Raw genomic sequence first — 23778 nt, 5'->3', positions numbered from 1 at the left:
ACGCTAATTATGGGAAAAAAACCTCGTATTATACGCGGGTTTTTACGGTAGCCTGCGCGAACAGGCGCGCTAGCTTTGGCAGCGTTGCCTGCTATGTATGAAATGGAGTATAGGATTATGATGATGATGGTGATGGTCCAGGGAAAGAGTGACAAGGTGGCTCACTTGTTGAAGCGGTTCTCAAGGTGTTGTGCCAGGTACTCCCTGGGCGCAAACGTGTGCTCCCACACGTGAATGCTGGAGGCGTAGTTGATGGCGAAGCACAGTTCCGTCAGAGCCATATGTAGCTTGTCCATCCTGCGACCACCACGACAAAAGAGAAAGAAGAGTCATGAGCCATTACTCTTATCCGTGACACAAAGCCAGTAGCCCCATTATTTCAAGGATCACCACAGCAATACAGTCATGATTCGCAAAGCAACAGTTGAGGAAGGAAAAAGGTGCGAGAATGGATCACAATAAGCAAATGTCATAATTAAAATGCAAGTCCTTGTCACTGGACACTAAACACACTTCACAAAAGGCTCCAACAAGCATCACAGTGTACATAACGTTTGCACAAAGAGATGAGATTTTTTTTCACGTGCAGGGATGTACGGACTAAACCATTAATGGGCTCATATGTCTGTCACACACATCATAGTTGAGTGGGGCCCGTAATCTGCAGCAATCACTTTTTGAGACATCACTTTCAATGCATGTCCACTGGCTAACAGCACTGTGTAAGCAAACGTGATTCTGTGAGTAGTAATGGCTCATGTATGTATCTTGTAAGACGGGGGCTTATTGAAAGGATTATTGGTTGTATGGGTGTTTAACACCCCAAAGCAACTCAGGCTGTGAGGGACGCCGTAGTGAAGGGCTCCGGAAATTTCGACCACCTGGGGATCTTTAACGTGCACTGACATTGCACAGCACACGGGCCTCTAGAATTTCGCCTCCATCGAAATTCGACTGCTGTGGCCGGGATTGAACACGCGTCTTTCAGGTCAGCAGCCGAGCGCCATAACCACTGAGCCACTGTAGTGGCTTTATTGAAAGCAACTGAGGCAACAGGAGCAGCGGTGAAAACAGTCTGATGTCACCAAGGTTGAGCACACAGATATACAGTCAAGCCCACTTATAACAATAGTCAAGTGCCATGGAAATACCATTGTTATAACCAATAATTATTATAACAGGGTTGTGCCGAAAAAAATAAAAGATGACAAACTTCAGAGCATTTATTGACAGTAAATACCCAGAGGGGTTTGATTGTTCTAATGCCTGTAAAAGCTCGTTAATTTGAACTTCAGGAAACCGGAACAATGTTCACCGTTCACCGATGACCAAAGCACCGCCATCGCTGCGCCACCGGAAGCTTCGCGCACCTCCACGTCACAGGAACCAAGCCGGCTTTCCGGAAGTGATTCTTATGGGAAATTCAAGAAGCATGCAGAACCAAGGGTGCTGTGACAGCTGACAAGCGAAAAAAACCGCGCTGGCTGCATGCACGCACACTGCACTGACTGATTGGGGGTACGCATGGCGTGCGTAGCCAATGCAGCAATGCAGCAGCTCTCCTGACGCGATGACGCCTGCCTCTTTTGCTTTTGTGGCGTTGCTGCGCCAGCTTAGTCCATTGGTCGGCCCCCCACGTGCGCACTTTTGTGTTGTAAGCATGGTTTTGCTGGTGTGGTTGTAGCATTTCTTTTTTTTTTCTATAACGGTTGACACTCAATTACCAGATCTAATTGTTATAACCAAAAATGTGCCCTGAGAGCACTGCTATAAGCAGTTTATTTTACCATAGAACACAAGGCAATGCTGATGATGCCATGACTGACCATTGTTATATCCGATATATTGCTATAACCAGTATTGTTATAAGTGGACTTGACTGTACGTGGCAATAGTAATGCCGCTGATAGTAGCGTCGTGGCACACTTCAGTGCCCTTCACGTATCATGACAGCACCAATGAAATGACGTTCCCCAACTAGGAAGAGCCCAGAAACCCACGTGCTGAGCTCCTCGCGGGTGCGGCGGTAGCTCTCGGCACCGGGCTTGTCGCGGGGGGGCTGGGGGCCGCCCTGGCGGTGCTTCTTGTCGGTGCGCTGCTTGCGCTGGTGCATGGCCAGCAGAGCCATGTGGGGCGCCGAGTGCTTGGGCAGCAGACGGTCGCTCAGGGTGCACTGCTCGTCGCAGATGGTGGTGATGATGTTCTTGGCCTCCTTGGACATCTCGTCCAGGAACGCATTCACCAACGTCAGGCTGCGGTCCCCAATGTGGTGGCGCTGCACGCAACGGAGGACGAAGCGAGAAACGGGAGTCTGTAGAACTATGCGAACCACTTACGAACCTTGTTTCAACAATAAAAAAATTCAGGGGGGCACTTTGCCGACCCAAAGTGTGCCTTTAGCGCGGTGTTGCTGCTTGTGTCATTGATGTGTGGTTAAGTGGGGACACTGGTCTTGAAAAGAAAATTTTATTAATTTAGTCATAGTTATGAAATTTTCAGGGCACATGTATTTTTGTGCGCTGATTCTAGATATGCCATTTAATTTCATGTAAAAGAATTCCTTGAGCACTTATGCACTTTTTATGCAAGTATTTTGCGGAGAGTTTTGAAGAAAATTTGCTACAGGAAACTCGCTGAAATGTATGCCACTGGGTTCTCTTGACACCAAGGAATACAATAAGGGTAAAATTACCATCCTGGTTCTCATAGAACTTGAGTAATAGGGTACTGAAGCTGCCACTTCAGAAACAGGAATACACACTTTCGTTCTTATTTCTGAAGCGACAACTTCAAAACTCTGTAACCTAAGTTCTATGATAGGCAGGAAGACAATCTCACCCTTATTGTATTCCTTGGTGTCAAGAGAACCCAATGGCATACATTTCAGCGAGTTTCCTGTAGCAAATTTTCTTCAAAACTCTCTGCAAAATAGTCAAACCCACTTATAACAATACCGGTTATAACAATATATCGGATATAACAATGGTCAGTAGTGGCACCATCAACTTTTGTGTGTGTTCTGTGGTATTTTCAGCACAACCCTGTTATAACAATTATTGGTTATAACAATGGTATTTCCATGGCACTCCAGTATTGTTATAAGTGGATTGGACTGTACTAGCATAAAAAGTGCATAAGTGCTCAAGGAATTGTTTTGCATGAAATTAAATGACATATTTAGAATCAGCACACGAAAATACATATTCCCTGAAGATTTCGTAACTGTGACTTCATTAATAAATTTTTTTTTTTCAAGACCAGTGTCCCCCCTTAAGATGTTAATAAAGTGTACAATTGTTTGTGAATCTTAAATGCTGGAGACACTGGAGGGCGTTTGGGAGGCATCCGTCTGATTCGACGCCTTTCTGGAAACACTCTCCAGCGTCCCAGACAAGGAGAACTAGGCATGCGTTGCCAGGAAGTAGAGCAGCCATTAGCACGCTCGGCTGCAGAACGGAAGGATGGTGGTTCGAATCCCATCGTGCACAAAGATTTTTTTTTTTCTCGTCTGACTAGAAAAGCGTGACACCCGTGCTGACAACCTTCTGTCGACAACGATGAGGCATTAAAGGCTTTTGCCTTAAAATTTCCTGTGCCTTGACATGACAAAAGAATGACAGACTCTAGCTCTCAATCTAGGGCAATGCTGACTGTATATGCATTTAAGGTTATGAATCTCACTGTGATAGTAAACAAAACTCCATCAGGCTGAACGAAAGATAGCGAGAAAGCTGGAGACTGTAGAGATCTTTCAAGGGATTATGCAATAAATTAATTGTGATTACGTAAAGCAGACGAGAGATAGGCATTCCATCACTCGTCACCCCAGCGCAAGAATTTTTGAGCTAGCATCAATAACAATGAAGGTATAGACGATTAAAAATCACGCTCATCCTCTCCCCCCTCAACTCGTACGCGCGGAGCACCAAGAAAAAATAAAGAAAACAGCTCTGGGACTGGGCCCCGCCCATGAATACGTCCTTCGCTGACGTTCGGCTTGCGACTTCCGGTTGTCGCACCCAGCACCCCAGCAGCAGCGTCGGCAGCGTCTCTCTCGTCTCGCTTCGGCTCCCCGGATCGCGGCGTGAGTCGGATTTCTTTTCTCGTCACTGCGAGTGGCTCCCGAACTCGCGACAGAAAGAGGCGGCAGAGGTAAATTGAAACCATATGTGCGAAGGCAATGCCCTGGCTCGCGCTTGCCCGAGGGGGTCGCACGGCGGCTCGAGCAGACGATTTTCACGGCTACCGGAAGCATGCCTGTGACGTCGTGGCTGCCGTGGCTCCAGCGAATGACAACGTGTGGTGGCCTGCGGACGTCACGGGACTAGTGATGTCTACTTTCCCGATTTTAGTTTCAAAGTCGGTCACTAGGAAGACACCAATCGGCCCGCGAATTTTGAAAAATGTGGTCTTTAAAAATTCACAATAAATTGCCGGCTCAGTTCCGAAGACTCATACTTGGTGTGAATGCTTCTTAGCATCATTTCTAAGTATTGAAAACATTTACAAGTGACTTTTAATTCATTGCACAGTCCCTTTAATGCTACAATGCTTATGATAGAAATGCACCCCTTCCAATCACTGCCGTTTGCTTTCCTGGCAGAACTGATTACAATGACCCAAAACATAATGGATGGATGATAGGGGTGACTTCGACCTGACACCTTCACCGTCTTTTCTGAACCCAGGCTACAAATCCGTTCCTAACTATTTCAAAACTAAGAAGAGCTTGGAATTAAATGGAAGACTTAAAAAAGAGAGAGAGAGAGAGAAAAAAAAATGACCTGGCTTAGCTTATGGTTAAGCCTAGGATGCAAAGCATACTGCCAGCGGAGGCTGTGCGTCCGCAAGCGAGCGCACGAGTTGAGCCCCAGCTTTCACAGCTGTTGTGACGTCAGCGCCCCTAGCGGAAGGAGCGGGAGTTAGGATGCCGGCGGAGGCCGTGCGTCCGCAAGCGAGCGCACGAGTTGAGCCCCAGCTTTCACAGCTGTTGTGACGTCAGCGCCCCTAGCGGAAGGAACGGGAGTTAGGCCGCCGGCGGAGGCTCCGCGTCCGCAAGCGAGCGCACGAGTTGAGCCCCAGCTTTCACAGCTGTTGTGACGTCAGCGCCCCTAGCGGAAGGAACGGGAGTTAGGCCGCCGGCGGAGGCTGCGCGTCCGCAAGCGAGCGCACGAGTTGAGCCCCAGCTTTCACAGCTGTTGTGACGTCAGCGCCCTTAGCGGAAGGAACGGGAGTTAGGCCGCCGGCGGAGGCTGCGCGTCCGCAAGCGAGCGCACGAGTTGAGCCCCAGCTTTCACAGCTGTTGTGATGTCAGCGCCCCTAGCGGAAGGAGCGGGAGTTAGGCCGCCGGTGGAGGCTGCGCGTCCGCAAGCGAGCGCACGAGTTGAGCCCCAGCTTTCACAGCTGTTGTGACGTCATATCACGTGGTGCGCCGATGTAGGTCAAGTGGTAGCTACGCTGCCGCGCGCGGCGCAGCATGGAAGAGCTCGGTTGTGCGGCTAGTATGCTTCGCATAAAAAGCCCTTCACTTGCTCCTGCCATTGTTTTGGTTCGGTTATGAAGCGGCCGAAGCCACAGGGAAGCCACAGAGAGCCAGTTTCGGGGAATCTCACCTCCTCGGGGCACAGCTCGTGGGTGCAGTTCATGAAGTGTCCACAGATGAGCGGAAAGGCAATGATGTAACGTGTCTGGGCCGGGAACTCCAAGCACAGGTGGAACTGGTCCTCAAACGCTCGGCTGAAGAAACTGCGTGCACAAAGGAAAAAGAGGTTCTATACATGGAAGACCATGTAACTATGATGGGGGCAAGTACCGTATTTACTCGCATAATAGGCGCACTTTTTTTCCAGAAAATCCGGCTTTAAGTTCGGGGTGCGCCTATTACGCGGGGTAAAATTTCCGGAAATTTTTCGACTCACAAAATTGAACACACCACGTAAATGCACTCGTGTACGGGCCGCACCCCGTTTTCGCGAAGAAAATATTAAAAAAAAAAGATCCGTGTAAGGGCCGCACCGAAACTTTCCACGACCCACGCGGGAATAGCCTTCGGAATGCACGCGCCGAGGCCTCTGCGATCGGCTCCGGCTGCGCGCAACGGGCGCTTGATCATGGAGGCCACACACGCGCACAGGAGCTTCCAGACGCCACCCACAGAGGGCGCCCGAGGTAGAGCTTATCATCATCATCATCAACGTTTTCCTCCGCCGCGAGCTTTCGCTATCCATATCGCCATCAGCATCTCCAGCTCGTTTTTTTTTTTTTTTTTTGCTGTCAAGTGCCGGGACCTGCGGTAACGCGATAGTTCATCGTGGTTTATGGCTTTGCCGCGGAGCGTTGCTGTTTTAGCTCAACGGCCAAGCACCTTAACAGCTACACGGCTGGGAGTTTGCTATCGAACACGGCTAGCGTGCGGCAGGTCGGAAAATACGACGCGGTCGAGAAGTGCGGCAGTTGCGACTGCGGCGGCCCTAAATTTTCGTACGCGACTCCAAACGCCGAGGTTTTCGCGGGCCTAAGTCGGGAACGTTTCTGGCTGGAGATGAAGCTTTCCAAACAGATGTTTAAAGTGAGCATCCCTGAAAACTGTGTGCGGCTGTTCTACGTGATGTCGTTGTACGTGCTGTGGGTCCGCAGCAGCACTAGTGAGGACTAGTAGTCAGTTCAGGAAAAACTTTGTTGACATAAAGATTGGGGAGCGGGGGGGTGGCGAGGTGTCGGCTTGCAATCGTGTAAATAATCACAGTGCCAAGTTCGGGGTGCGCCTTTTATGCGCGGAAATAAAAAAAATCTGATTTTTCGACTGGGTGAAAGGCGCTCCATGCGTTGGTCGACTCCGCCCACCGTACGAGGCAGAATTAAAAAAAAAAAGGCGGGAGCCGGATGTTAATTCGATTTAATTGGGGAAATCGGCCACACAGGGCAGTAAATCGCAGTTTCTAAGAAATCTCGGAACGTGTAGATCGAGTTCCCGCGGCAAAAAGACAAGTTCAGATTCCTCTTCAGTGCGCCTTTAAGTCTGCAAATCAATGCTAGAAAAGTTGTCATCCATACAGCTACTGTAAACGAATGTCATTCATGAGAAATCTGATACCAAACATTTAAAATCACAGCAGCACTTGAACGAAACCAACCTTAGTATGTGCTTTAGAAGTAATTCTGAGCATTGTGGGGGATAAATTTTATGAAAATGCTGTTAGACAGTCTACAAGCAACCTACAGAGCATCTATAGAATGTGTGGAGAAATACTTGCAGGCGTGTGATAGGTTAGAGAAGCACAAAAGTGGTTTAATAGACCAGAAGTGGAAGCTGACATGGTGAACAGGAAAAACGTTTCAATCATCATCACAGTCCTCCCAATGAAGTCAACAACATGAAATAGCCTATTATTCAACGACATATGCTTAGTACTGTATTTTCCGGAGTATAAGACGCGGCTTTTTATCAAAAATGTTGCTGGTGCGTCCTATACAAGAGTGCGTCTTATATGCGATTTTTTTTTTTTTTTGGGGGGGGGGGGTTCAAAAATGACTCAGGTTCGTGTTCAAGCTTTCTTCACCGAAAAAATATCTTCTTGATAAAAAACTTCTTGATAGCCTCAAAAGAAAACATTCGACAGAAGTCTGTCTGGTTGGGAAATTTAATGTTAGGAGAAGGTAAGTGACGCCAACCAAGTAAAATACAGGAAAAACACGACGTTTCGGGACCGGCTCGGCCCCTTCTTCACGGTGTGACTACGGGCGAGCGCAGCTTGGCTTTTTAAGCCCCTGTGTGGAGGACCTGCGGGTCAATGGCCGCAGCCCATTGACGTAGGATGAGGGGAGAGTCCCCAGGGAACGATTAACATTCTCTCGTGTTTGCTGTATGTGCCACGACTCGAGTAGAAGCCTCCTGCGTGGGTTAGCTTCCGTTTCCAATACAATGGTGCTGTCGAAGTCAATTGGGTGGTCACACCCTTCACAGTGTTCGGCCACGGCGCTGCGTTGACGATTCATGTGACGGACGTCCGCTTTGTGTTGGTTCATCCTTTCCGCGAAGTTCTTCGTTTCCCCTATGTACGACGCCGGGCAGACGGAACACGGAATTTTGTACACGACGCCCTGGGCCTTTTCTCTGGGCTGCCGGTTTTTTGGGCGGGGGAGAAGGCGACCGATAGTGCTGGTCGGTTTGTGCGTTGTCAGCACCCCTTCTTTTCCGAGAATGCGACCGAGCGTCTCGCTCACGCCTCTCACGTAGGGGATGCAAACACGTTTCCGCTTCTGGCATGCATCTGAGGAAATAATAGACCGGATTTTGTTTTGCCTTTCTTGTTTCCTGATAATGCGCCGGATGAATGAGCTTGGGTAGCCGTTCTTTTGGAGGTCAGAAATGACTCGGTTCTTCTCCTTCCTTTTTTCTTCACTTGAGGAACATATGGAGTCGGCTCTCTTCAGTAATGACGTCACGACAGATGCTTTGTGCGGGATGGGATGGTTCGAATCGAAATGTAGGTACCGTCCTGTGTGGGTTGGCTTCCTGTGCACCGAGGACTGCAGGCCTTTGTCGTGCCTTGTAAGTAGGACATCCAGAAAAGGCAGGCTGCCCTGCTGTTCATGCTCAACAGTAAATTGTATGGCCGGTTCAACTGAATTTAGATGACTCTGGAGGTTTTCTATCTCTGAGGTTTTCACCACACAAAAGCAGTCGTCTACATAACGGAGGAATAACTTTGGCTTGGGATTAAAGGAGGAGAGGGCCCGGCTTTCGACGTCTTCCATGGTTAGGTTAGCCACTGTGACTGAAATTGATGCCCCCATAGCAGTTCCGGTTGTTTGCTTGAAAAATTCTCCGTTGTATGCTTGAAAAATTCTCCGTTGCCGCTCGCCGGCAGAACACCCACGCATGTACAGAATTCGCGGCATTTCGTCCAACTTGTCTCGAACCTTACCGTGGAGGAAGACGAAAGCCTAGTCTCGTTTGACGTGGTGTCGCTATTTACCTGCGTACCGGTTCCCCTTGCTGTGTCCGTTGCTCGCCGCGCACTCGAAAACGACCAAACGCTGCACGAGAGAACTCCACTCAACGTCGATGAGGTATGTCGCCTTCTCGACCTCTGTCTGCGCAGTACCTTTTTCACCTACAACGGAGAATTTTTCAAGCAAACAACCGGAACTGCTATGGGGGCATCAATTTCAGTCACAGTGGCTAACCTAACCATGGAAGACGTCGAAAGCCGGGCCCTCTCCTCCTTTAATCCCAAGCCAAAGTTATTCCTCCGTTATGTAGACGACTGCTTTTGTGTGGTGAAAACCTCAGAGATAGAAAACCTCCAGAGTCATCTAAATTCAGTTGAACCGGCCATACAATTTACTGTTGAGCATGAACAGCAGGGCAGCCTGCCTTTTCTGGATGTCCTACTTACAAGGCACGACAAAGGCCTGCAGTCCTCGGTGCACAGGAAGCCAACCCACACAGGACGGTACCTACATTTTGATTCGAACCATCCCATCCCGCACAAAGCATCTGTCGTGACGTCATTACTGAAGAGAGCCGACTCCATATGTTCCTCAAGTGAAGAAAAAAGGAAGGAGAAGAACCGAGTCATTTCTGACCTCCAAAAGAACGGCTACCCAAGCTCATTCATCCGGCGCATTATCAGGAAACAAGAAAGGCAAAACAAAATCCGGTCTATTATTTCCTCAGATGCATGCCAGAAGCGGAAACGTGTTTGCATCCCCTACGTGAGAGGCGTGAGCGAGACGCTCGGTCGCATTCTCGGAAAAGAAGGGGTGCTGACAACGCACAAACCGACCAGCACTATCGGTCGCCTTCTCCCCCGCCCAAAAAACCGGCAGCCCAGAGAAAAGGCCCAGGGCGTCGTGTACAAAATTCCGTGTTCCGTCTGCCCGGCGTCGTACATAGGGGAAACGAAGAACTTCGCGGAAAGGATGAACCAACACAAAGCGGACGTCCGTCACATGAATCGTCAACGCAGCGCCGTGGCCGAACACTGTGAAGGGTGTGACCACCCAATTGACTTCGACAGCACCATTGTATTGGAAACGGAAGCTAACCCACGCAGGAGGCTTCTACTCGAGTCGTGGCACATACAGCAAACACGAGAGAATGTTAATCGTTCCCTGGGGACTCTCCCCTCATCCTACGTCCATGGGCTGCGGCCATTGACCCGCAGGTCCTCCACACAGGGGCTTAAAAAGCCAAGCTGCGCTCGCCCGTAGTCACACCGTGAAGAAGGGGCCGAGCCGGTCCCGAAACGTCGTGTTTTTCCTGTATTTTACTTGGTTGGCGTCACTTACCTTCTCCTAACACTTCTTGATAGCGCATTCGAAGATGCAGACTTCGAAAGTTGTAAGTACAAATAAAATGTTCTAATGGACCTATGGGAAAGTTCTTTCATTTTGTCTTACTAAAACGTGGGCGGGTATGGCGCGAGTGTTGCCTTTTTCGGTCACTTAGCATTGCTTACGAACGTCTCACGGGTACGGTGAATTTCGCGATGGTCGCGCAAGCGTGTTTAGTTAAGCCTCCCTAGCCTAACTGGGCAAATTGGGGTGCATCTTATACACGGGTGCGTCTTATATACCAACTTTTTCACTGACAGCCTGCACATATGGCGGGTGCGTCTCATACAAGAGTGCGTGTTATACACCAGAAAATACGGCATTTCCCTCACCAGAAGATGGACAGGTCCGAGGTCTCCACCAGGAGTCGGTCGAGGAAGTCCACCACCTTGGTGTGGAACACGAGGGTGTTCATGAGCGCCGCCAGGTGGGGCCGCTCGCGCAGGCTCCACGCGTGGCGCTGGGCGCAGGTGTGCACCTGCAGGCGGCACCAGTCCAGCCGCAGTCCACGCAGGTCCGGCGGCACGGGACTGTCCGCGGTCGGCGGAGTCAGGGCCCGTGCCGTTGAACAGGCCGCCGACAGCAGCGCCGCGTCTTCCTCGGGGATCCCTGGTATGCCCTGCAGTGCTGCTTCCAGCGCCGGCGCGTCGAAGCCGTTCAGGTACTGCACGTAGTACAGCTGCACCACCTGCGCAGAACACCAGGTGGCGTGAGACACAATGCAGTAAGCGTCGATTGGTCGAATATAGCACGACACCTTTCCCTCAAACCATCTACTTCAGAACGCACCTCGTGTTATATTATTCGAAAGAAAGCTTCAAAAACCATGTAAATTTTTTTAAAATAATTTGCGCTCCTCTTCGATGCACCTACAGTGAGCTCAACCACAACGCCCGTGAGCTATGAGGAGAAGCCACTTCTCTACTAAGACATCTGGCCACCATACTATATGATGCTTATAACACGAAAAACAATGCTGCCCTCGTGCATTGGTCTCGGCTATGGTTAGCTTGAAGATTCCGAGTTTACAGTACACCCATAACAACTTTTCTTTTCTTTTACCGAAGGCTCAAACTGACTGCCTTGCGCTATATATGTGTATGTATGGTTATTTATCAACAGCATTTTCCCTGTCTGCTGAAGCGGAAAAGTGCAAGTGACAGTACTAGTGCCCCAACTTTATCAACACGACAGTGCCCATAACTAAAGTATACTAACAAACCAAGTTTAGAAGTGCAAGATGCCGGGCTAGTTGGTAATCCATGATGAAATAACAGCGCAAGGAACGGGACGAAAACACACCCCCCTCTTTGTACTTTATATATGTGTCCTGCTTCGAAATAAAATTTCAGTTGTTAGTCAGCGCCCGTGTCTGTGTCTTCTTCCTTCGTGTTTTCGTCCCGTTCCTTGCGCTGTTATTTCATCAAACCAAGTTTAACTGGACCACATCTACTCTCTCAAAAGTTCCCACTTCCTGACCTGCCTCAGAAAACGCTCCTATCGATCACCAGGTGATTGCCGCAGTTTTTCAGTTATATACCGGGTTGGTGCCGTTAACCCTAAAGAAAATTACTAATGTTAAAATGCGCCGGTGCTTTGCTAGACCACCCGATAAGTGCAAGTGCTAGTAGCACCAACCATTAAAGGTGCACTGAAGAGAAATCTGAATTTGTCTTTTTGCCGCAGGAACTCGATCTGCACGTTCCAAGCTTTCTTAGAAACTGCGACTTACTGCCCTCTGTGGCCGATTTCCCTAATTAAATCAAATGAACGTCCGGCTCCCGCCTTTATTTTTTGAATTCTCCGCGTACGGTGGGCGGAGTCGGCCAACACGTGAAGTGCCTTGCAGCCAGCTCCGTGGAGGCTTTGCTTTCGCTTTATTTTGTTTTTTAGGTTTCCGTGAATAAATAGTTTCATTCGCAGATAATATAGCCGCAAAATAAGCCCGCAGAAATAAAAATACGCGCGGACTATTTGCTACTACGGACTACTACGTATTACTCCGCCGATGGCAGAGCGGCAAGCCGCCACGGGACTGGGTGAAAAGCACTCCACACGTTGGTCGACTCCGCCCACCGTACGCGGGAGAATTTAAAAAAAAGGGCGGGAGCCGGACGTTAATTCGATTTAATTAGGGAAATCGGCCACACAGGGCAATAAGTCGCAGTTTCTAAGAAAGCTAGGAACGTGTAGATCGAGTTCCCGCGGCAAAAAGACAAGTTCAGATTCCTCTTCAGTGCACCATTAAGCCTGCGTTCTGATGCGACACCTTGTGCAATAGACCGTAGAGGGAATGAGGAGACAGCAATGGCTGTGATGCCGGTTGATACGAAGCCAGGAAGAGGGCTAGGGCAGTCTACCAATTGGTTATCTTCCTGATGATGATGATGATGATGATCACACTGTCAAAGCAACTTGCTGTTCCACTGCTATCAGAAAGAAAGAACACAGCAGGCCTCTTCAAACTTGGTCACCTGAGCTCACTTATGCCAAGTAACTAGAGTCGGTGATCGCAGTCACCGTGTGAAGATGATGCACGAACAAACTCGCAGTGCGTGAGAAAACTAAACCTTTGGAGAGGCAGAAAAGGAAAAGAATGCCTGCATGAATGTGATTTGTCATTAATGCATTTTACTGGCACAGGTATTTGTGCTTTTGCGAGACTCCCTCAACAGCTGTGTGTAGCCCATTTAGCCGCTCTTCCCTACCAGTGATGTCTTGGTCGTGTGAGCCGCGCTGATCGTATGATGTGTTTTGGCAATGCTCGAGCCAGAACTGAGCCAATAACAGCTTCGCTACAAAATGGGCACACTGACACGTGTTCTTAGAAGGCGCACAACACCTACTGGCCACATCAGAAAAGGTGAAAAATTGTTATAAATGTAAAAAATAATGACAAATGTTAAGCTACATTATGCAATGTGAGAATCAAGCAACAACTGTTATGCTGCACTACACATGCTACATTGCTTCCTTTCTGCTGAAACCATTTACACCGCAGGTATTTCCTTAACTAAGCAGAACGTTCAGTTGAGCAAGTTGGCACAGGTGCATCTTTTGTAAAACAGCGCGAACAACGTCGGAACGTGTGCAGCGCTCGTCCCGTGTCCTTCTTGTTCTTGTTAAGGTGAAGGTTGTGCAAACACGGGACGAACCACAATGAAGAGGCACAGAGACAAGAAGTGACACAGAGACACACACAGGCACCGGTGTATGTCTCCGTGTCACTTCGTTGTGGTTCGTCACGTGTTTGCGCAAACTTCACCTTCACAGCAGCATGTACCAACTAGGCCCAACCGACGAAGTTTCATTGACCTTCTTGTTCTTGTCCGACATTGTTCGCGCTGTTTTACAAAAGATTTCCTTAACCTTTCTCTTGCACTGCGCTCTCTTTAGCGTAGTGTTCCTGTTTCCAAATCGCACCACCAGTGTAGTGCCTTCTAGCATTATGTCAGTGCACCAAATCTTCTACCAGCCAGCTGCAGTGCAGCTGTGTTGCACCTCTGCACTCCCTTTAATACACAGAACAATGTAAGAGGTATCCTAACCCCCCCCCATTGCACTCCTAAACTCCTCCCTATCTACTACCCTCCTTGCCATGCGAACATCTATGCCGATGGCACTGATATAGATGTTCCACTGATCAGCAGCTTTCATCGTAAAATGCTTTATACCATAGCTGCCACTAACCCTCCACGTCTGGAATGAAAAATATGCTCGGATGAAAGCAGGGTAGGAAACTGGGAAGCCCAACGCAAGCTGAGGGGGACACAGGAAAGGTACTAGAGCCAGAGTGTTACTGAGAGAGGAGTTAAAAGAAAAAAAAGTTCAGGGGGCACTTTGGCTCTTTAGAGCGCTGCAAGACGAAAGCCTTTCCTGGCGCACTGTTTGTGCTGTACTAGTGCTTTATTTGATTACACACTTTGACTACACATTACAACTACACACACTGACTGCCGACTTGGACTGCTCCTTTAGCACGACTCTCTCTCTGCTTCGATGGGTTCGGTTGTATCCATGGCTCTGTTCGCAGCAATGAGGTATGTAATGTGGTCACCCACGGACGCCTTACGCCCCCTGTTGGAGCGGATGACAACTATTTTATTAGTTGTCGTCTGCTCCAAAAGGGGGTGTCAGACATCCATGGGTGACCTCGTTACTTCGAATCCGCGCATTCTGATGTCATAACCATTTCGACCAATCGAAAAGCGTGACACCTGGGCTGACAACCTTCTGTCGACAACGATGAGGCATTAAAGACTTTCACCTTAAAAATGCAATACGACTTTCAGCTACGTCCCTGAGATGAGCCCGCCAAAAGCTCCTCGAAAGGAAGTGAAACCAGTTACAAGCCTGCGACGATATGACAAATAATCAAGGTCTTTGTTCGCACCTGGCTGTACTTGCGGAGGAGTCCGCGGAGCTCCTCCATGTGGAAGAGGAGCTCCGGAAGTTGCCGGTCAAGCAGGTCCTCGCCCTGCAGGCTCCGCGATCGCCCGGGGGCCCGGGACGGCGGCCCCAGTTCGTTGTGCCGCACAAGCCAGCACACTTCGTCGCGAGCCAGGGAGAGTCCCATCAGCACGTACAAGGCCTGCACGCACACAAGCAGGAGGTCGAGGAGATCGCATGGGGTGCATAGCATTACATCTGTCACACCCGGTCACAACCAGTCACACGAGCCAAAAGTAAGACAGTGTCTCCGGATTCGACACATCCGAATTGATAAAGATGCTGGACGTTGAAATGGCTTTGCAAAGGGTGAAGAAACAGAACTGACACAGCAAACAAGCACAGTGTCTGCAGTTTGAATGATACCTAACTACTAGGGGTGTGCGAATACTATCAAATTTTTCGAATACAAATCGAATACGAATACTTGGCTCCGAATATCGAATCGAATATCGAATCGAATATCGAATAATCAAGGACAGATGCATTTAACCACTACAAAACATTTATTTGAACACCCAAGAACATCACAGTTCAACTATCAATGATTACATGAACACAAAAGGTGCGTGTGGCCGCACAAAAAAGTATCAAAGTCTCGAACATTAATCTTAACAGAGCGTAAATATCAGAGAATACGGCTAGTACACAGCATTGATTAAGGCTAGCTTGCCATAAGCACAAAAGCGCGTTGCTGGGATGAACATTAAAGGTTGTCGTGAAGGAAAACCAGCGGCTCCACATGGCCAGGCCGAAGTCGTTCCCTTCGAGCTGAAACGACTCCTTCAGCCACAGAAAATGCCCTCTCACTTGGCACTGAACTGGCACGTATTGCGATGTACTTCTTGCACAGCTCTGACTATACCAGCTTCGCAGTTATACCCAAAAGAAGCTCACCAGCGCAGTCAGCTACGTCATGGCCCAACGTTACACATTGCTCTGGGCTCCGCCATGTTGTTATGTCTCTGTCGATAGGACTTGCGGATCGAAATGAACGCCGGTGCTCGCGTAGAATATTCGGCTAGATACGAATATTCGCGGTGCATCGATTATTCGAAACAACACGAATACTTGTATTTCGAATTAAATACGAATACTAAAAATATAATATTTGCAATGTACAGTCAAGCCCACTTATAACAATATTCAAGTGCCATGGAAATACCATTGTTATAACCAATAATTGTTATAACAGGGTTGTGCCGAAAAAAAAAAGAAAGGATGACAAACTTCAGAGCATTTATTGACAGTAAATACCCAGAGGGGTTTCATTGTTCTAATGCCTGTAAAAGCTCGTCAAATCGAACTTCAGGGAACCAATGACCAAAGCACCGCCATCACTGCGCCACCGGGAGCTTTGGGCACCTCCACGTCACAGGAATCAAGCCGGCTTTTTGGAAGCTATTCTTATGGGAAATTCAAGAAGCATGCAGAACCAAGGGTGCTGTGACAGCTGACAAGCGAAAAAAACCGCACTGGCTGCATGCATGTGCGCTGCACTGACTGATTGGGGGTACGCATGGCGTGCGTAGCCAATGCAGCAATGCAGCAGCTCTCCTGACGCGATGACGCCTGCCTCTTTTGCTTTCGTGGCGTTGCTGCGCCAGCTTAGTCCATTGGTCGGCCCCACACATGCACGCTTTTGTGTTGTAAGCATGGTTTTGCTGGTGTGGTTGTAGCATTTCTTTTCTTTTTCTGTAACGGTTGACACTCAATTACCAGATTTAATTGTTATAACCAATAGTGTGCCTTGACAGCATTGCTACAAGCAGTTTATTTTGCCATAGAACACATGGCAAAGCTGATGGTGCCATGACCGACCATTGTTATATCCGATATATTGTTATAACCAGTATTGTTATAAGTGGACTTGACTGTATTCGAAAATATCGAATATTCGCACACCCCTACTAACTACTAATACCACTTCAAAAGAAATTGGAGGGGACACTTGACCGATGTTTCTTTGCCAGAAGCAACTTACAGATGAATCACCTACCTTTTTTTACTCCACTCACTCGCCTTTTGTACCTGCACATGGCGGCACCGATCTTCCCATGCGTGCCCTGCGTGCAACTGCATGCATGCTGGTGTGCTTGCGCAGCAACAGGAAGCGCAAAATATGCGAGTAAAAGTTTTTTTTTTATAAATCCGAGTACCGTATTTTCCGGTGTATAAGACGCAGGTTTTTTTCAAAAATCTTGCTGGTTCGTCCCATACAAGGGTGCGTCTTATATGCGAATTTTCCGGGGGTTTTTTTTTTGCGAGTTCAGAAATTACTCAGGTTCATGTGCAAGCTTTTTTCACCGAAAAAATATTACTACCAATAACGCGGTTGTAACATGGTTAATACTTCAATACGGGGACCGCCGTGCGCAACTTTTTTAGGTGAACTTTATCGTGAAACGGCGGGGTTTACCACTTCCGGGACCTTAAACACGCGGCCGTTTCGGAGGCCCCAAGCAAAGGTAATGTGAAATGCCAAAAGATGGCGACAGTCGCGCTTCTTGCCATTGTGAAGACAAGCCAAGAGAAGCCGATGTTTTTTTTTAGTCACCCTTTGCAAGTACGTAGTGCGAAGAGAATGCTTCAGCAGCGTTGCCTTTTCGATAGCGCATCCGACGAAGACTTTGAAGGTTTTATGTAAAAATAAATTGTTATGGACATAGATTTCTTTCGCTTTTTTTTCTATTGTGCTAATACGTGGGCGGGTATGGCGTGAGTGTTGCCTTTTTCGATCACTTAGCGTTGCTTAAGAACTTCTCACACGTACGGTGCATTTTGCGATGGTCGCATAAGCATGTTTAATTAAGCCTCACTAGCCTAACTGGGTAAATTGGGGTGCGTCTTATACATGGGTGCGTCTTATATACCAATTTTTTCAATGACAGCCTGCATATATGGCGAGTGCGTCTTATACAAGGGTGCGTCTTGTACACCGGAAAATACGGTATATAAAATTGGTGGGAGGAAGGCAAATTATGCAAGGGTGCAAACTGCGCAAGTAAATACGGTATTTACAAAGCATTCGATGTGATTTCCGCCCGAAGTTTTATTACAGTCCACGACAGAGTCTATATCGTCCCGTGCATGCTGTGTGTTCTTTCTTCTCTCGTTGCTATAGCTACATTTTTGCTTACTTTAGGGCTGGTTCTCAAAAAAGTTCGTGTTGCGGCTTTCCTTCATGCCATGCTGTGCAAATGCGATTGGTATTTTCATACTAACGGCATTTTTTTTTTTTTTCAGGTGGCTATGCCTACACGCTCCCGATGTTCATAAACATGTGGGATGGCAAAACAAAGTTGTGGCCAAATTTAGGACCCTACATCGTGTGCTACTGAATTAAAACAGCGTTGCCCGAACCATCCAAAAGCCCAATCTAATAAAGATATGTACAGAGTAGAGTAAAACCTCATTAATTGGGCCCTCGTTAATTTGGATAGTTCGAACTGCTGCCGGAGTCCCGCCAAACGCTCATGCAAGTCTACGGCATCGGAAGCACGTTTGTATTCGGACGCTGTGGAGCTTACATCGGTTATTCGGATGGGCCCCTGAAGGGGTGTGCTGTGTCGAGATATTACATGCTCGACAGACTATCATCCAGATATTTGTCCACAGGCCAGAACTGTACATTACATTGTCTCCCGCACCCATCGGATGTGCGCACAAAGGCAGGCATGTTGACGGTCCGCAGGTCCCCGCCGATAGGCAGACAGTCTCGCTGGTCATGTATAGTTTCGTTTTCGGAGCAGGATGTTGTTAGCATCGGTAGCACTTGATACAAAGACAGCAATAAGACATCTTCTGGCAAGTATCTGTGTTTTGACCTCTTGCTTCTAAAACATATTTTTTTAACTCATTTTCAAATCAAAATGTATAATGAATAGCTAGTGCTGAAGGAGGTCTCAAGACATCAGTTAACTGAGAACGCCCCTCAAGGATGAGCAAAAGATAGCCACTAATTTCCGAGCTGTGCCTTAAGCTTTGTGCGCCAGAAAACAATGTTCTTTAGAAGGCACATTTTTGGATAGGAAGAGGGTTTAACCCGATTTTTGAGAAATCTGTCTGGGGTGCAAAAATAATCAGTTACAACCTGGATTTACCTGAAAACGGGGGGGCCCTACCTGTATACCATGCGGACTTATTCTGCCAACGAAATAAATGTGTCCTACCACAACTACCACTATAAAACAGTTGTCACGCTTCGGTTATAACAGGACACACAATTTCAATGCACATGGCTCCCTTGCCGACAGCCTTTATTCTTCTGTCCCCTTCTGTCTTTCCCTCGCCATACTGCACCTAGTGCCCTCTTGTTATTTATTTATTTATTTATTATTCCTCAAAGGTCCCTTTCGGGACATTACATGAGGGGTGGGGACAACACGGCAAAAAAAATATTATACATTAATAAGAAAATGGACAAAAAATTACGTTGATGAGTACGCTTCCTCGATAGTGGTCTTGAAGAGTCGATGATTCATGATGGTGGCCACTTCAGCAGAGAGGTCATTCCAGTCACGGGCGGTTTTTAAGAAAAATGATTGCTGGAATGTGGTGGTATGTGCACGTTCAGGGTAAACAGCGTTCGGGTGGTTATGTCGGGAAATGCGATGCACGCGTGGAATTAATCGGTTGGCTTCGGGAAAGTAGTGGAAGAACTTGTGAAGTAAGCAGAGACGTGCTGCGTTCCGACGGGTGACTAGCGTAGGGAATTGCAATCGTGATTTCAGACCTGAGATGCTGTTATGATAGGAGTAGTCAGATGAGATGAACCTCGCGGCACGATTGTGAACTGACTCAATGGTATTAATTAGGTTAGTCTGATGGGGATCCCAGACAGAATTAGCATATTCAAGTTTAGGTCTGACAAAAGTCTTGTAAGCGAGCGATTTGAGAGAACTTGGTGCTAGAGCAAGGTTGCGCCGAAGATACCCAAGGACACTGTTTGCGGAGTTAGTTATGTTGCTGACATTCTCGTGTGTTCATTCTCGCAACTACAAGGTACACTAGCGACCCCTGTGGCACTGTCTGCAACCAGGTCTGTAGCAGCAGACATCCTCACTTTGAAGACGCTGTAGAGAGACCATGTACCTTGGGTCCCAGCAGGCCCGGCTGCTCAGCGAGGACCAGGGCGAGCTCCTTGAGGGCGGAGCGGAGGAACTTGCGGCGCTCGCGGTGTATGAGGGGCGCCGCCTGCAGGGCCTGTCCCAGGGCCTCCTTGACTTCGGAGGCCCGCTTGCCGTGCCCCTTGAGGCCCTCGAAGAACTGCTGCGCATACGGGTGCACCGCCAACAGCTCGTCCCGGAAAAGGGTCAGCGCCCATCCGTTGGACAGCGCCTGGAGAAAGAGGGCCTGCGCAGGCGGCTGCTGCAGGTATGGGTGCAGCAGCAGAAATCCCACTGCGGAGACGGGAGAGAGGAGGAGGAGGAAGGAGAGGAACAAACACCACAGAGGTCTCATCATCATCATCATCAGCCTGACTACGCCCACTGAAGGGCAAAGGCCTCTCCCATGTCTCTCCAATTAACCCTGCCCTTCGCCAGTTGCGGCCACCATATCCCTGCAAACTTCTTAATCTCATCCGCCCACCTAACTCCCTGCCGCCCCCTGCTACGCTTGCCTTCTCTTGGTATCCACTCCGTTACCCTTAAGGACCAGCGGTTATCTTGCCTTCGCATTACATGCCCTGCCCAAGCCTGTTTCTTCCTCTTGATTTCGACTAGTATGTCATTAACCCACGTTTGTTCCCCCACCTACTCAAGCACTTGTCGATAATGCTCCACCTGAATTCAAGACAAGTGAATGGACTTAAGAAGAATGTGCACTGCACTCCCTTCATCTCGCTTCCCATGAGTCAGGTAGGCATTTCGAGCTGTTGACCCGCCTTCCATTCCTTTCTCCTGTCTCTCTAATCCAAAGTCCACCTGGATCAAATGACTTTACTAATGGGATGCTCTCTAGAGCATCCACTCCTGTACCGCCCGAGCCGTCATGGTCTGGGCTTTTCTGGACAAGATTCTCGCTGGTCGACAAGCGGACACTTGCCCAATCTACCCTAGACAGCGTCCCATCTACAGCTGCTGCCATAACTGTGCTTGCCGCCACAGTAATGAAGCAGAAAGTTTATCAGATGGTTTGGTTTGGTTTATTGGGTTTAACGTCCCAAAGCGACTAAGGCTATGAGAGACGCCGTAGTGGAGGGCTCCGGAAATTTCGACCACCTGGGGTTCTTTAACGTGCACTGACATCGCACAGTACACGGGCCTCTAGAATTTCTCCTCCAAAGAAATTCTAGCCGCCGCGGCCGGGATCGAACCCGCGTCTTTTGGGTCAGCAGCCGAGCACCATAGCCGCTTAGCCACCGCGGCGGCTAGAAAGTTTATCAGAAAAAAGCTGACATGATCACAAGCATGTGCAGAAGCAATCAGCAGATGAGACCGAGCCGTGACTCACGGATAATCCAGCGCTCCATGGTCTCCAGGGAAAGGTATTCACAGGGCATCTGCAATGGAAGGGCGAGAAAAATCACTTTTATATCTCTGTACTCAGCCAGTACAAACAAGGGCAAAGCAGTTTCATGATTAATCCCTCCATTACTGAGGACAACTTGTACAATATAATTCAATAAATTAAACAAAGGCTTCCACAAACATCACCAACAAAAAAAAATTCAGGGGGGCACTTTGCTGACCTAAAGTGCGGTGAGGCGAAAGCCTTAAGCGCATTGTTGCTGCTTGTGTCACTGATGAGTGGTTAAGATGTTAAGCTTCGCCTCTAAGAGCGGAACGCGACAGCGTCTTGCAACGCTGCCAGGAAGTCTACAGAATGCCATTGCCCGTTTGGCTGTATGCCTTGCTCGCCGGCAAATTGGTTTTTGAGGAAAAGAAATTTATCTGTCTCCCATATCTCGGTGATAATGGGAAGGGAGGATGGGAGTGAACAAAGACACCTTATTCACTAGACGCACCTTTGTTCATTTCAAACCATCGAGCTGGCATGGCGGAGTGATTAGCGTGCTCGTCTCGCACTCCGGAGACCCTGGTTCGATTCCCCAAATCGACCAATTTCCTACCCGGTTTTATTTATTTACTATTATTACTCAATTAGTCCTTAATTATCATGTGATTATCATAGAATGCCTTATATTTCGTTCCGATATCATTCAAACACCATCGATTAAGTAATGATTGGCATATGCCCATATAACGCACGTAACCGAAACGCGGACACATCTGCCGACACGGCTACTAACGACAGTATGAGGCATTAAAGGCTTTCGCCTCAAAAGAACCTGAGCACTTGACTCTTCACATGGTGTTCAAAACAGATGTGCACATTTTAAAAGGCCCCGCAATCAATGTCAAGCACAAGCTCTGATGATCACCTCGACCAAATATATTGCCGCTCTGCACATTGTCGGGTGCTCAAAGTTTCAAATGAACGGTTGCATACAGCTAACTGCAGCTGTGCCAACATTTCCAGTTGCAGGCAGGCAATGATGCCACAGCTCACACATGTGAATGGGACCACATGTGGACAGAGTGATTTCGTCGACATCGAAAATCCTGGCAGGACGACTGTTTGGCCAGTTTCACCGAGCTGTCCACGACGTCACACAGTTATCAACAGAGTTCGTTTCTTTTAGGCTGTTTGATTACAGCAAAAGCTCATTATTCGAAATTAAGGGGACCAGAAAAACGTCCGCATCATCCGAAAGTTTGATTTATCAAATGACCCCAAAAAAAACTGCAAAGAACCGCTTGCATCACGGAAAATTTATCTCGTGAAAGACTGGGGCAATGGCTGCCTGATTTTCAAATGAGAACAGCGTGGTAATGACTCTTATTTTCAAGTTTTCATCAATGCTTTGTTGCCTGCATACTGTCAGGACCATCGAAGCAGAACTGCTTCAAAATCGTAACAGCCTCCCGCATCCTTCACAGTGCGACTTAGTAGAACTTCATCGCTACAGCATCACACACATCATAAGCAGCACCCCCATGTGTGAGGAGGCTTCACTGCGCAACCTGTGAATGGCAAGTGACGAGCGTGCAGTTTCGGCGCACTGGAAGAACCGGCGGAAGCGAAGGAAACAACTCAGCGGCACCAAAGCGGCAAGAAAAAAAAACGGGGAAAGAAAACACTAGCGACACGGCAATCAGAGTCTGAAATTGTGCTCAGCTGGGTTAAATTGACTGGTAGGTGCTGGCTGGTTAAGCCACCGTCGCTGCGGGCTGGCACGAAGTTCAAAAAAGCGACACCGAAAGTAAGCGGTCAGAGTGCTAACGGAGACGTGGCCGTTAGTTCGCTCTCACACCTGCCGTCACACATCAGAAGTGCCCGGGTGACACTACAGCATAGAACTCAGGTTTAGGCAGGGCTATTTCGACGATTTCTTGCTGCATCGGTTATACCTGGATGTGGTCTTCTTCACGAGCCCGTTCGAATTAACTGGTGCAAGACCCATAGTATCCAAATTAGCGAGCGTACGATACCATAGATTTACGTGGGCGCTGGCCGGGACCAAGCCAGCATTTCGAATTATCCAGATTTCTGAATTAACGGGGGTTGAATTAACAAGCGCTTACTGAATTCAAGTTTCTTTCCTATTCCCTTTGAGTCTCAAAAATCAGTCAGCGACTCCACCTCTCCAGGGCTCATCAGTGGCCTTTACTGGGAATCAGTGCACTCCTACAGAACCTGGGGACTCAACGAACCAGCGGTGGCAAAGCGCTCACCGTTTCAGTCTGTGCTGGTGTCAGCATCTGTGCTGGTGCCACCAGGAGGCTGAGCATCTGGCTCTTGCGCCAATCATCGGCCGTCAGGTTGCGGCGAGGGAACACCTGTTGCAGGGACAGCAGGGCCTGGAACAAGGTCTGGAAGAAAGAAAAAAAGAAAGAAAAGGAAAGCCATTTGTTCACTGCTCACAGCCAGCTGTTGGAGACACTAGGACAATGATGATGACCGTGTACAGACTCCATTCAC

At 48.4% G+C, this 23778-nt stretch overlaps 1 protein-coding gene across 2 annotated transcripts in view; it reads right to left on the bottom strand.

Annotated features, from left to right (window-relative positions):
• Window positions 1-23778, bottom strand: part of Hem (Nck associated protein 1 Hem) — a 78974-nt gene that overhangs the window by 34920 nt on the left and 20276 nt on the right. For both annotated transcript variants that reach the window (XM_089553507.1, XM_089553514.1), the window contains exons 6-13: window positions 23532-23669; window positions 21247-21295; window positions 19885-20192; window positions 14735-14932; window positions 10674-11029; window positions 5613-5745; window positions 2001-2275; window positions 166-297 (exon numbers count right to left, since the gene is read on the bottom strand). In XM_089553507.1, the coding sequence (XP_089409633.1) occupies window positions 166-297; window positions 2001-2275; window positions 5613-5745; window positions 10674-11029; window positions 14735-14932; window positions 19885-20192; window positions 21247-21295; window positions 23532-23669 (1589 nt within the window). The remainder of the gene's footprint in view (window positions 1-165; window positions 298-2000; window positions 2276-5612; window positions 5746-10673; window positions 11030-14734; window positions 14933-19884; window positions 20193-21246; window positions 21296-23531; window positions 23670-23778) is intronic.

This window comes from Amblyomma mixtum, chromosome 1 (genome assembly GCF_055824585.1).
Source record: "Amblyomma mixtum isolate Tamu chromosome 1, ASM5582458v1, whole genome shotgun sequence".
In the NCBI taxonomy this organism is placed as follows: Eukaryota; Metazoa; Arthropoda; class Arachnida; order Ixodida; family Ixodidae; genus Amblyomma; species Amblyomma mixtum.
This window is presented reverse-complemented; position numbering and strand designations above follow the sequence as displayed.